General features: G+C 38.1%; 1 protein-coding gene across 14 annotated transcripts in view; it reads left to right on the forward strand.

The window, feature by feature from the left end:
• Positions 1-15,480, forward strand: part of adgrb2 (adhesion G protein-coupled receptor B2) — a 351,672-nt gene that overhangs the window by 313,064 nt on the left and 23,128 nt on the right. For 12 of the 14 annotated variants that reach the window (XM_036144964.1, XM_036144962.1, XM_036144961.1 and 9 more), the window contains 3 exons: positions 1,303-1,401; positions 7,975-8,074; positions 11,870-11,941. In XM_036144964.1, coding sequence (XP_036000857.1) covers positions 1,303-1,401; positions 7,975-8,074; positions 11,870-11,941 — 271 coding nt within the window. The remainder of the gene's footprint in view (positions 1-1,302; positions 1,402-7,974; positions 8,075-11,869; positions 11,942-15,480) is intronic. The other 2 variants (XM_036144963.1, XM_036144972.1) reach the window with 1 other exon arrangement.

The raw sequence follows: 15,480 nt of genomic DNA on the forward strand, positions 1-15,480 counted from the left end.
GCAAAGGATGGCTCCAACTTTTTTAAATTTTATCAGTTTAAATATCCTTTTTTATTTCATTATATAGTTATATACTTCTGTGATTGATGCATAAAATAATATTAAATACAAAGATGTCTGTTGTGATGTGACACAATGTGAAGGGGGTTAAGGATAATCTTGCACGATATATATATATATATATATATATATATTATATATATATATATATATATATATATCATATATATATATATATATATATCATATATATATATATATATATATATATATCATTTATGTATATATATATCATTTATATAAATTTTTTAATTCAGACCAAAGGGGGGGAGGAATGTATCCCCCCCAGGGATAAAACATGAATGACCAGAGGGGGGGACGTCACAAGCAGAGGGGGGGTAAATCCCCCCCATCCCCCCCGGCAAATCGCACCCAGTATATATATATATATATATATATATCTATATATATATCGATATATATATAGATATAGATAGATAGATAGATAGATAGATAGATAGATAGATAGATAGATAGATAGATAGATAGATAGATACTCACACACATATATAGTTGTGTATGTTACACGAAGGACAAATGGATCTTAGCATAATGTATTTCTTCATGAAGCCATGGGGTATGTGTTGTTGGGAGCTAGGTAATGATCTGTGATAGGATACTAATGTAGCATAGCCCAAATACAGAGCCATTCTCCGCTTGTATTTACCCGTATATTCATCCACAGCACAAACCAGTGTGTAAACACACTTTTCCTCCATCTGAGTAGCCAACTGTAAGTAAACAACCAGCGCAGTCCACTTCCTCTCTGTCACTCTCGTAAAGCCTCAGCACATGCCCAGATGAATAACACACAGACCTGCATCTAAAGTGTAAGGATGAACCAAAGGGCTAGTGTACTTCCTGTCTGTGTCACTGTAATGTGTTGATCCACATGACTGATTGCAGTGTGCGTCTCTCACGTCCTTTCTACTTGATTTGAATCAATCTTTGTATCCTGACTGTATTTCATTGCTGCTACGTTTTTTAAGATCTGGTTTTAATTTACCTTTCTTTCTTTTTTTCTTTTCTCCTTCCCCCCTATTCCCACCATTGTTTCCTTTTTCACTCCCACACCACGTTTGTTCACGTCTCCTCCTCATTTCCCTTATTGTTTTCCTTCTATTTCACCATCACATTCACATGTTCTCTTCACTGTTGATTGTGTTTCCACACATTCTCCTCCCAACTTCCCTCCCTCTTTCTCCCTAACATGTGATTTGTGTGCGTGCACATGTCCTAAAGTGTCCCGGCGGAGGCGCGTAGCCGACTGCTCCTGAAATGCTCCAAGTGTGGCGTGATCTCAAGTACCGCTATGTCCAGCTCGACGGCCAGAAGTGCCATGTTAGTTCATCTTCATCTCTCTTTCTTTCTATGCTTTCCTTCTCGTGCTTTTTCTCTTAATTCCCATTATCTTCTCTCCATTTATCCCCGCCGCCACCACCACCATCACTGCCACCCTCCACCGTTTAATCTCTGGCTGTCGGTAATGATGCAGAACAGTGTTCAGACTTGTCTAGGAAGCAAAAACAGTTTAATGAAAGGGAAAACACCTGCACTGCAAGTCAACCCCGATTAATGAGAGTACGTTTTGATGCAAAGTGAGCTTTCCTTTGGGTGCCCCGGGAAATATGACCTATGTCAAACAGTATTTATGAATCCTTCGTAAAGTTGCTTTAAACACGTTTACAGAGCAGCACGGGGGAAGCTTAAACACAGAGCACAATTTTGCCAATTACGAAAACTGCACTGTTAATGTTTAATTGACTCTCCCATCATCCCATCTCTTTAAACATGTATTCACTTTGAGTCGTTGGATAATTAAATACAGACATAACCAATTTTGGTGGTACTTGTCCACAACGAGCAAACAAAACAAACATAAAAACAACTAACTTTCCCTGAAAATAGTTGACACTGACAATGATTTCATAGCATCGCTTATTGTTTATTTAGTATCACAAACCATGCAAAGAAATAAAAATTACTTTGACAAAAATGACGTTACCCTTACTTTTCATACTTTGTACTGGCACCTATTACACCAATAAAGACCTATAAGAGATTTCGGTGCTTCTCAATGAATCTCTGCTAACTGGTATAGCTTCCTGAATAAACTGCTCCAGTTGTCTCAAATTTGATGGGTGGCGTTTCATATGGGAATTTTTTGTTCTTTTCATAGATGTTTGCTACAATTATTTTCTCAGCTTAGGAGCAGAGCTGCACCAGTTGGAAATCTTAGGCCTATTTCTAAACTTGAAACTCCAATTACTGAATAAATACATTAGTGATTTAGGAGTGAAATTAACACAATACCACTGTGCATAAGAGACCAATTAATGTAAACCAGCATTTAAAACAAATCTAAATTAATTACAAATTTTCACATTAAACTGTTTTAAGCATCTAAAATTTTGTCTAATCGTTTCTTCCTTAGAGATTGGGGTCCTAATCTTGAATCTGAGATTTCACAAAGCTGCCAACATCTCCACATCTAACATGTTCTGACAGACAAAGATTGAAAACTTGACAGAATAAAACAGAGCAACCTTGCTTTCTCAGTCTCTCTCTCTATATATATCCCAGCCTAAATGTCATACATGTCTCTAAATGTATTAAAAAAATACAACTCTATCCCCAGGTGCTTCGTATAAAGCTGTGCTTTATCAAGCTTCATCTTTTTAAAGACCTCACTGATACTGAAAAAAAGCTAACTTGGAACCTTTTTCACTCCTTAATGGCACCCACACATGAGAATCAGTGTCAGTATGATCTGATGGCATTTAAATAAGGTGCGTTTATAGGATTTTTGAGGTAGCAACTAGTAAATCTCTAGTCAGAGTCAATCAAGCCAGCAGTCAGTCGCTCTCTGCATATCACGCTTTGAGTTTTATGCTTTTGGTCATCATATTGTTGAAGGACCTCTGACTGAAGCTTGTCTTTATAACTCTGGGGAGTATATTTCACCCTATTATGCCTTGGTAATCTTGACTGTGCTCTGCTGGACAGTTAAAAGGTTTTCAGGGCTAGCTGTAACAATGCAGCTGACCCAACCCTGCTGCTACCCCCCCCCCCCAAAAAAAAGAAAAAAAAAAAAAGAAAACAAACAAAAACACTTCCATGTCAAAATTTAGGCTGGCCAAACATTTGGTCAGTTTTGCTCTGTCTTTTCGGGTTTTCCTGTCCATAATACCTTCTTCAGGTCTTCCTTTTTGAAGCCTGTTATGGGTAAAAATGAAACGGATGGTGCAAGAAGAAAGTGACATACTTCAAAGAGTGATGCTTTTGGATGGGTTTCATGGCCTTTTTCTATCGTTAATACTTTCCATCTGATCAAGCTGGAGTTCCTCTTCCTCTTCTCCCAATGTCCTGGGAGGTTGGTGAATGTATATACTTTAATTACACTCTAACATTGGCAACAGTTCAATTAATCTTATACTATTTAGTAATATTAGCAACTGTGATCACAGGGGCATGGAGTTGCTTTGCAAAGTTGCCTTTACCTTTGAGATGAAAATAAAAAATCTTTTTCTTGGCCACTCAAACAGCTCTTGTCTTTCCCCGGTCCATTTTCAGTGTGTTTCACATAGTGATACCAAAGCTTTAAAGCGATTTTTCTGGAGGTTTCCCCAAGTCCCATTTTGAATAATGCACATGTGCAAGACCATCTTACCTGCTCTTCCACTCCTCAGGGGGATTGCGTGAAAAAAAATCTCCCAACTTCACTCTGGTCTTATTTCTTTCTACCAAGGCCTTCCTCTTCTTCTCCTAAACTTGTGCACAGTTTGCTTCTTTTGACTGTCAGCCATGTTCAAAGTATACGATGTGAGCAGCAGAACTACAAGGAAAGGCTAACCCCATAGCTGACCGCTAAACTAACTGGATACATAAACACTCAAAGTTTGCATGCGCAGCCAGGAAGCGGAAAATAACAAGGAACGAGAATGCACACTGCTGTTACATGAGCACATAAGAATAATTGCCATGTGGGACAACCAATAGATAAGGTAATACCCCCAGAACTTGAGGGACAGAGGGGAGTGAAAGCAGGACCAAAACTGTGACAAATCCCTTCCATTTGGACCGAACAGCAAGAATTGGTCAAAGTTTCTACAGCTTTCACAGAAATCTAATTGTTTAACTTCCTTTTTTTCTGAATACATAATGTATTGACTACTGTCAGGATGGAAGGACCATTTCACCCAGTATAACAAACTAGAGCTTTAAAGGGGACCTGTTATGCAAAATTATCTTTTTGCATATTTCCACATTGCATACAGTACCTCCATTTGGGTCTCTACCACTTGTAGTAACCATGTTTTGTATAGCCCATAGGAGCATAATAGGTCCCATTTAAATAGTATGATAAAAGCTTAAACACACGTGATACTAATTACAAGTACAACCCACAGTGCCTTGAAAATATATTTGTACATTTTTATGACCACCCAACATTAAGTAGCTCAGAATTTTAACATGAAAGAGAAGAAACATGATAAATTGTTTATATTATGTTCTACAAAAACAAAAGTACACTCAAGTGGATTATGCATTTATATTCGGTACCACTGAGTCACAACTTATTGAACGCAACACATTTTGGGTTATGAATTAAAGCGGGCCGTTTTGAAAATCAAAATCAAAATATGCCTTGATTTCCATTGTAGCTCTGGCTAAAGCTTGTTACATACTCCAAAAGAACAAAGAGTTTTCTCATAGTTGGTGTGGGAAGAACACAAGAAAAGTTTGTTATTGATCTGTCTATACATAGTGCATGAGATGTTCAGCTGCAGAAGTTTGTCCTACATCAGATCAGACCCGGCGGATAGATCTAATGTTTGTTGGCCTATCTCCTCTTACAAATCTCTGAGGCCTGAAAAGCTAGATGTGTAACTATAACACATTACAGATAAGGTGAGATCCTTTTTCAAATTAGATGACGTTCGAACGCAAAGGGTTGTCCGTTATTTTATCACAGCGTATGAAAGTACAGGGGGTGAATACAGATGCATGCCGCACAGATTTTAATGGGTAACAAACTAAAAACTATGTATCCTTGCTGCTGCTCTATCAAACTCTATAACATATATTGAAGTTTGGAGTGGTAACACATAGCAAAATGTAGAAAATTACAAGCAAAAAAAAAAAAAAGAAAAAAAAAGAAAAAGGTTTGCATGGCCTTGTCATTTAAACCAAGACTATAATATAAGGGTAACTTTTCTTCCTAGGTATTCCCACCAATCTATCAGTACTGTTTTAGCATATTTTTCCTATCAATTCTTTTTACAATTGTATATGTGCGAGATAACACTATAAGGGGTATCAGGTATACATAAAGCAGTTAGATAATGCTTTAATTGAATCACTTTTCAGGGAAAAGAAAACATTGTTTTTGCAAGTTGTAAGTGCCATCAATTCTGTTTACATGTCTTGGTATGCAAGAAGAAGCAAAAAAGGATGACAATCACAATGGTTGGTTCTAGGATATTTCTTACAGCAATTTGGTGTCTTAACCATGGTGATTAAAGTCTAGGGAACATTAACAACTCTTAACTTAAGTTTTCCTTTCCCCATTTAGCCCCAAAAGAAACTAATCATAATTAGAAGTCCAGACAAAAAAATGACAAAATACCTACAATTCAGGAAAATTGAAAATGTAAATCATGAAAAAGTATAGCAACTAAAATTAAATCAGTGTTATTTAATTGTAGAGATTGAAAAGTAAAATAAATAAATAAATAAATACTCACATTTTGGAAAATATGTTGTGGACTAAATGAAAACATTTTAAATCAGTTTCGTTTTACCTAACATCATGGAGCTTCCAAACTAAATTACCAGGCTTGAACCAACTTAACATCGACTGAATCATGCTGGAAAGAAATTATCTGGTAAACTCTGTGCTCCTGCAAAAGATCATTGTGAATCTAAATTGACTAAAAGGAAATTGTGTTCTGCTTAAAAGTATGCACGAAAAAACAGACCTAACATAGTTGCATTGAGTGCTCATCTACTCCCATCATTTCTCTAAACACTCATCTCCTTTTTTGTAGTGGCATGTTCAAATGTAACATTTTAGCAAAAAATAAATAAATAAATAAGATGTGTTTTAATGCCATGTTAGACATTTGATTGCAATTCTGTTAGTTGTCATGGTTTCATGATCAGAGCAAAAAGACTGAATCAGAAAACTTCTTCTCTTATAATTGTCCATGTCCTTGAGCAAATCCTTCACTATAGCTTTTCATGTATCCTCTGGAGGTACTTAATTTTAAATTGTAATCCAATTATACCCTCTGTTTATGCAAGGTTAGAGAGTAATGTTATGAAAGTACCATTTTTCGGTATTGTTTGTGGAGCTCTTTGGGGTATTATTACCGTTTTACCATCTAGATTTACTACGTTTACCAGCTACATGTTTAAAGATGAGCGAAGTGTATTTTTGCATGTGGCCATTGACATTAACATTGAGGCTTTAGTTGCAGTGTGCCTTGTGGTTAAGGGTTTGCCAATGGAAGTACTTTAAAATCCTAATAAAAAAGTCGAAGTAGCATAACATCTGTTGTTGGTAAATATTATTTAAGCTTAAATGTTAGAGGATACATAAGCCAGAAACACTTAGCTACGTATGTCTAAGAATGTCCAAGTAACTATCCATTCAGTTTTCCTTCAATTATAGAAACTCAACCTGTGCTAGCTACTTAAAAGCAGCACCTCACCATGATGGTCTCACCTTCAGACTTGACTGTTGTCATAGTTATTTGGGGTTAATTTTACATTTGGCCTTTAAACATGTTGTGTTAAGTAACAACCATAGAGTTAAAGTTTGATCTCATCAACCCAGACTATATTCTCCCAATGTTTCACTGACCTATTTAAACATGACGAGCAAACTTGAAATGCTTTTTCTTCAACAGTGGAGTCTTGTGCAGTGAGTGTGCCTAGATTCTATTGTGGTGGAGTGCATTATGGTACTTACTGTTTTCATGGAACAACTATACCTACTAATTCCAGGTCTTTCTGAAATCCTCCGTGAGTGGTCCTTAGCATTTCTGATTATTATTTTTAAATCTTTCTCATAAATTTTGCAAATAAAGTAGCCAAAGGTAGCCAGTTTACAGAGAGGTGATGGCCTTTCCAATCCTGGATTATGGTCATAACGGTGCTCACTGGAATATTCAGAAATTTAGAGACATGAGACTTATTTGCTTTTATCCATGAGGATGTTCATCTTGTGCGAGGCCTTGGTAATAATAGGTGTTGTGTTTCAAAACCTTTCCCCCGTGTCATTCCACCTTATTCAGTATGGTTAATGTGTGGGCTTTTTTTGCGTTGATTACTTTCTATGTGTGGATTTATTGGGATGTCCAACATTTAAGATCTAAATTTCATGTTAGTAACCTCACTAGAATTGAGATCAAACCTTTTCTTTATACAGTAGGCCTATGCATTTCCCCCACTGCACAATTTCTAGACTGTTATAATGCTATACATATGTCATTTCATAGCACAAACATTTGAAGCTGGAGTCCAGAACTTCTCACGTCTTTGGAGCTTTTTCTGACATTATCCTCATTGGTCTGGTCTTCTTTTTCCTGTTGAGCCTGTGTTGTCTCATAGTCTCCCAGCGTGGCAATCAGAGTCCATCAACCATGTAATTGTGAGCGCTTGTTAGAGTCAGAACTTTACACATGATTACACATTGTCTTCCACTCATCAGTTACAACATTAAGTGTGATGCAAATTGTAGTGTGGCAGTCTGCTTTAAATGGCCCACCACAGAATGTGTGATTGATCTGTGTGTATTTGTGTGTGAAGATTTAGCAGAGTTGGCCTGTCTGATTTGAGACTGAATCCCTCGCTCCTTCTACCCCCTGCCACACCCCCACCTACTTGTGCTTCTTTCCTGTCTGACAGGGCGTCCCTGTGGAGCTCCTGTGTGGTTCTTCCTCTGTTAGCCCTGACCTGGATGTCAGCTGTGCTGGCCATAACTGATCGGCGCTCCACACTCTTCCAGGTGATGTGTGTCACAACAACAAGCACATGCTAATGTACTGTCATTCATACACACAAACACGCATGCACACACATGCTTGCACACATGCACCATGATGGAAAAGCTGCTTTGGAATATTGCAAGCTGTGGGAAAGATCTCTTGGCTTTCAGCTTAGTGAGTAATACAAAGTACAGACTTGATTAATTAACAATAAAAAATAAAAAATAAACATAATTTATGGGATGTTTTAGAACAGGTGAAATAAGTTGAAATTCTGAAAAAACAGCAACAGCATGAGAAAATTCCTGTCATGTAAATCAAAAAGTTTATTTGAAAAAGACTTGGTAAATTCTAACAAAATATTAAAATATATAAAAATAATTTACGTAAATGTTTGAAGGTATATTATTACTATGATTATTATTATTTAAATCCTAAGTAATCTAGGGAGGAGGCAGAAAAGGTAATAATAAGACTTGGACAACTTTATTTGTCATTTTGTATGCACAGAGTGCGTACAGAAAGAAATTACGTTTGCATGCAGCTTGAAGAATCACAGTAAATTGCAGTAAATTACTGTAAATTACAGGATAAGGTGCAGCAGTGATTTTTGTAATCAATTGAATAAGTAATAAATAAACATATGTGGAATTATTCATTATTTCACAAAGTATAAGAGGTAATAAAAAGGACAGCATTATATAAATAAGTGAAATATGTATTATAAAAAAAAACTAAGTGATATGGCCGATAGAGAAACCCAACTCTATTCACAGCTTGGGTTCTGGAACTCAGTTCCTGGAGAGGGGCTGTACTCTATCTTACTGTGGAGTTGCACACTCAGCCCTTTAGCTGAGTGCCTTGATTTTGGAGTTTTCTCCGGTGAGCAAAAGGGTCACCTCTTTGGATCTTCAGGCTGCAAGAGAGAAGATTCTGACTGTTGTCAGTGCCTATGCATCAGACAGTAGTTCATATTACCCAACCCAACGGCTTAGCCAGTCTGAACCCGATTGGTGTTTTGTACTTGGACTACTTTGAGGAGGGCTTTGAGGATCTCCCTAATCCAGTCAGGATGAAACTGCCAGGATGAGAGTCAGCTCCTCCAGGTCTGAATCCGTGGTTCTCAACTGGAAAAAGGTGGCTTGTCCCCTCTGTGTCAGGGGTAGGTCCCTGCCTCAAGTGGAAGAGTTTAAGTATCTTGGTGTCTTGTACATAAGTGATGGAAGGATGGAAGAGGAGATCGATAAACAAATTGGACCTTCATCTGCAATAATGCAGCCACTGCTCTAGCCTGTTGGGATGAAAAAGAGAGCTGTGCCAAAAAGCAAAGCTCTTGATTTACCAGTCCATCTACTTCTGACCCTAACCTGCGGTGATGAGATATGGATCAGGACTGAAAGTAGGAGCGCACCGGATATAAATGGCAGAAGTAGGCTTTTTTAAGATGGCGGCTGACTCAACCTTAGAGATAGGATTAGAAGCTCTGTTATCCAGATGGTGCTTGAAGTAGAATCTCTGCATCTCCCCATTGAATGGAGTCAGTTTAGGTGGTTTGGGCATCTGATCAGGAGTACTCCTGGGTGGCTCCTTCCCTGGCATATCCCACTGAAAGGAGACAGTAAACTGTGATACAAATGTGAGTATGTGCAGCATGCTCTGCAATCATTAGCCCCCTTAGAAAAGCAATAGTTCTCTCACTATCCTAAGAATTTTTTAACCACCATCACTATCCTCCTCACTGAGTGTGCTGGCGAAATAAACTTGGATCGTCATCAGACTTTATTTGTCATAGTTCCAGTTGCTGTTAAAACCATTTACTCACTGCTCTTACTGTAGACCTGTACATGTAGAAATAAGCAGCTGTTTTCTCATGGCCATACCAGAATTCACCATACTTACCACCTTACTTGGATAGCGTGTTCTCTTTTCTTTGCCGTTTTCGAGAGTGGTTCACAGAAACTGACTTCCATTTCAGGAAATATTTATATCGTAGTAAAACAGAAAAGCATGGATTGCAAATTAAAAGCTCCAATAAAGTCTGAGGGACTTATAAATGTAAATTATAAATTACTAAAGTACTTAAGTTATATTTAATTTATTGTAATTGTTAGGGGTGTCCAATAGGGAAACTTAAAAATGAATGCGATATGAACTTGCTTTCAAGTCCTCATCAGCATTCTTGCAGCAAAGCTCTGCTGTAGTTGTAATGGAGCTAATGTTATTTTAGGAAGACCATAAAGCAGATAATTGCAATTTTTTTTACCCTACAAATTATATAAGCTTAAACTAAAGTTACTACATTGAACTGGAGAAGAAACAATTGTACCCTGGCGGTGTTCTTCAGATCATGAAATACGTTTTTGTAAAATGTGATAAAAATGCAATTGTAAAACTTAACTTGGACTCAGCGTCATTGGTTGAAGTTGTACTGTGGGTTTCTCTCTCTGATTGCTTGTCTCAATAACTAAAACTTCACTTTTGTCCTAATTGAGCTGAAGGAAAAGCTCTGCCAATTATAAACTAATGTCTAAGATACAGCAAAAAAGTACATAGGTTTGCACATTGTGAGCTATCGTCTCCTGATGACACCTGCTAATGGTAGCGCATAAAAATTAAAATAAAATAATAGTGAGCCTTGTGGAACACTGTAGATTAGGTTGTATCATTATATCTGATATATAGATCAAACCACTTTAAGACAGTTGTGTGGTGTGTCTGAGCCTGTCAGGTATTATGGTGTGACCATTATCAAATGCTGCTCTAAGGTTGAGCAATATCAGTTTTTAAGATTTGTATTGATTCTTGAAACTATATTTTTCTGCACCAATCCCACTGGAACGTATTTGTTGCCAAAAACATCAGTATTACTATCATCTGACCAAATCACACAGCTCCATTTAAAGTCCCGGTAGCATTTAACTAACTCCACATTTAGCAAACTTGTGATGGCTTAATCGAATAGGCCTTTTCCTGGCATCATTTCTGAACAACTCACTGGTGGATAGATTGCATCTAATGAATGTTATGCAGTCTTGGTGGTCCTAAGATGCCTCAAAGCACTTCTCCAACTAGTAAGCCTTGTTGGATTTATGACTTATGAAAAACAACACAAATCTTCTTTACTTGAAGCTCCCTTGTTTTATTCATTTTGGACTAGAGACATAGATAACTGAGCCTCGTCATATATATATAGCCCAGTGAATCATATTGAATAAAGTCGAATAAAGGTTTTTAGACCCTGGTCAATTTAAAGTAAAATATATACAAAGCAAAAGGCTTCATCTGTATTTACAAACTTCAAAGATTTCTTAATGTTGCATTCTTTTCTTCTCTAGGTAATCAATCTAATACGTACTTTTTTTATAATCATCTTTACTTGTCATTGCAATGTGCAATCTGATGAAATTCATCCTATGCATCTAACGCTTCCCTTAGGGAGCGGTGGGCAGCTACTATGCAGAGCCCAGGGAACATTCTGGGGCTAAGGGTCTTGCTCAGGGACCCAGAGAGGAAATTTATGGGATTTGACACCAGAACCTTGCAGCTTCTTCAGGATGCAAGTGCCCTGCCGTCTAACGGCTAGGCCACCACTCCCCCACAAGTTCAAAGCGCTTCTCATTTTTTTTTCAGTACAAGATTATACCATGGCAATGAAAGATAATTTTGGAGGCATGTTACAGGGGGTGCCCGTACATATGAAGGCAGCTTTATTTTAGGAAATCTAAAAACCAACAATCTAAATTTCTAAAGAAAATGTGGTGATTATGTTAACACTAACTGTAATATTGCTGTTGTTTTTTTTTTTTCTCCTGCAGATCCTCTTTGCTGTCTTTGACTCTGTTCAAGGTTTTGTCATCATCACTGTCCATTGTGCTATGCGCCGAGAGGTGAGTTTGATTTCTTCACGGAGCCGTGTATTGAGTTCATGTGATTTTTTTTTTTTTACATATCAACTGACCTTCACCAAAATTGACAGGCCATGATTCTATGCTCTATGTTGCTGCACGTCCTCCTCATAACGCAGCATGATAGTGAGCTATTGTCTGACCGGTTCAAGTCTGGTTTAAAGAGCTTACCGAGATGCCGTATGGAATAAGATGATAAGTCGCCAACAAACAGCCCCTAGTGCCTTTTTGCCACAGGCTTTGCTGTGCCCTCATATTCTCAACTCATTATGCACATACATGCAGAAGCCTCTTTCCTTGAGGCGAATGTAAACACTCTCTCTCGCGCACACAAACACACACACACACAAACACACAGCCCGGGCACAATCAATGACTTTACAGTGTCATCGCTTTTCAAAAAATAAATTGTCATCTGTTGCTGATGCAGGCAACAGCAACAGATGAGTGAGGTAAACACACCACTTCGCCATTCACTCCAGGAGATCATTAATGAATTTGATGCAATGCGGGGCATAAGTGAATTTTCAAATGCTCCAAGCGCTCAGCTGAATTAAGTCAATATCACAAAAGCGGCAGGAATCGGTGTTCAGTAAATCCAGGATTTATTGTAAATGTATGAAAATCCCCCCCTGCAAGAGAGCAAGTACAAATCCTTCTACAACTGGTGCATGGGAGTAAGGGAGACGTGAGAAGGAGAGAGGTTAATTATTAGGAAGAATTACCGTGCAAAACATGGTACGGGATGCTAAAAAGTGTGCTAGAAGATAAAGTAAATCATTAGAGAGGGAAAAAAAACTAAAAACATTTTTAAAAATGTGAGAGTGAAGGAACAGATGACCAGTAAAGATATGATATAAAAAAACAAGGCAGCTAAATATCCAATCTAAGAGGAGCTGTGAAGAAGAGCTGCATTAAACTAACTTGCAAAAGCTTGTAAGCTGTTCAAATTTTGTTTAGTTATGGCCAGACACTTGTATTTTGTTAAGACTGTATTTGACAGACCTGTAGAAGTTATTGTGAAATTATGAACTGGAAGGTAAAGGATACATTATCTTCCAGCAAAACATCTGGAAGTTTGTGGTTGCAACATGAACACAATTCAAACAAGTTCAGAGGGTCTGAATACTGCCGCTTTCGCAAAATAAACAATATCTGAGGAAGGGAGTGTGTTAAAAAGCAGGAATTGATGGCAAGATGCATATACCAAGATAGGGGTCCAATATGAAGACTGACAAACACACTGCATAAATCAGGGAAATGTAAAATGTAAAGAGTACTGCATACCTTCAACCGTACCGTAGTTGTCCACGTTAACTGACAGGAAGAGAAAGGGGGCATTAATCAGAGAAGCAGCCAAAAGACCCCCGGTAACCCTGGAGGAGCTTCAGATATCCTTAGTTAAGGTGGGAAGAATAGGAGGGAGAGTTAATCTAGAGCTGGAATGAGCCACAGTTCATTACCGACACACACACATTCTCTCGCGCTACACCAACAGTGAGCAGGCAACAGATGCCACAGAGGATGAGCATGATCATAAATGGAAGCGACAGACAAAAGGAAACAATGGAGCAAAAATCTTTGGCCATGCAGTATTAATCAGACGGGGATGCAATCCATTCAATTTGTAGTGGCGCCCGCATGCACAAACATATGGGAATGTGGACCCCCCTGGATCGCTCCTTCCTCAAGCCTGTGTTGTTTCCAATCACGAGAACCTGGGAATTGACAGGGGCAGCTCTGGGAAATGATGCTACATCTTAGAAAGTAGGGGGCGAGGGGGAAGGGGCTCATCTATAAGACATGACCTGGTGGCAGGAAAAGAATCTGGGGTGTTGCTTTGGGGATCCATTTTGTTTTACACTCTACTTGTGTAAGTTCACTCGGATGCGATGTGTGTAAGCGAAAAAACAAAAACATAAATAACGAAAAAACAATGTGACACCAGGAAGGCCCAGGGGTTAGGACATCTTTCTACTGTTCTGTTGGTTTTAATTAGAGCCACAGATCTCACCAGGCTCATATGGGCCACTTTGAAGTGCTGCTCTGCGCTTCCTGCAACACTCCACTGACTGACAATAAATAAGCGGAGCTTCTAGTGTCAGCGTATGACTGTGTCTTTAATTTTGCCCTGTTAACTTACCGTACCATTCACCCAAAATCTGTTTTTAGGCAGAGTTGTAAAGCACCCTGGAAAGGCATTCATATCACTTAAACCTGTTCATATTTCACTACGTTACAAGCACGCACTGTAGTGCATTTTAGTATGAGTTTATGTTGCAGATGATTCATAACTGTGATGTATAGTGTAAATGATGGATAGCTTTTAAGTTGTTTTACATATTTTTTTTGAAAAAAAGTATAAGATGAATTTGCATTTGAGTCAATCTTTTCTAAACCCACCGGTTTTGTCTCAAACTTAGAGATTAGATGGAGAACATCTGCTAAAAAAAATATTTTAAACACTTACTACTGGTTTTAAATTGGATTCAGGCCTAGACTATGACTGGACCTATGATAATACATCAGCTTTCCATTGGCTGAAGTCTTTTGCAGCCTCTAAAATATATAGTTTTCCCAGGATAGCCAAGATTGCTGTAAACTCTAAAAAACTGCTGTCTTTGTAGAAGAAAAGAATCCTGACCACCAACATGTTCCATTGTGGCGCTGGTTTGTGTTTTTGCAAAAAAAAAAAAATAGTTTTAGACTGTTCTAGGCAAATCAGCTTCTTTCACTTGCTGACATGGTTTTTACAATACTGGAGGCAGAGTGTATGGCTTTGTTTTCACTATTTTCTCTGGAAATTTTTTTATCAGGTTCTAATTTGTGCACGGCTGAAAGTTACCCTTCCAGCAGATTTCCCCATTCAATCAGCGGATCTCTACAGCTCCTCCAGAGTTAACATCATTTCATTGGGCTTCTTGACTGTTTCTCTGATTAATACTGTTGTTAACATGGAAAGCCATGTATTTGTATGTCTATAATTGTGCCGTACTCTTAATTATAGGAGTAATTAAGTAATTAATAATTACATAGTTATTCAGAACTTGGGATGTTGTGTTATAACTCGACCATATCTTAGGCTTTTCCACCTCTCTGGTTGGCTTTTAGGTCTTTATGATGCTGTTTGGTTAGTAATGTTCTGAAATAACCCTTCGGTTGCCTTCACAGAACAGCTGTGTTTATATGGAGATCAAATGACAAACCGATGGGCTTACTTTACTGATTAGGTGACTGGTGAAGGCATTTAGCTGCAACTGGTTTTATTGCTGTTTGTTATTGTTACTGGATGCTGAATACAAATTCTTACCACACTTTTCAGATTTGTGGTTTTTTTTTTTTTTGGGGGGGGGGGGGGGAACTGTTCATTTGTAATTTTGCTTCCACTTCCCAATTAGACACAACAGAATTCCCACTGAAGGTTGGGCTTGTGTTGTTACAAAATGTGACCACACTCAAACAGGCATGAGTATAGTTAAAGGGCACATCATAGGACAAATGTCTTTAGAATAATTTCCGTG

Source organism: Fundulus heteroclitus, chromosome 13 (genome assembly GCF_011125445.2).
Source record: "Fundulus heteroclitus isolate FHET01 chromosome 13, MU-UCD_Fhet_4.1, whole genome shotgun sequence".
NCBI classification, from domain to species: Eukaryota; Metazoa; Chordata; class Actinopteri; order Cyprinodontiformes; family Fundulidae; genus Fundulus; species Fundulus heteroclitus.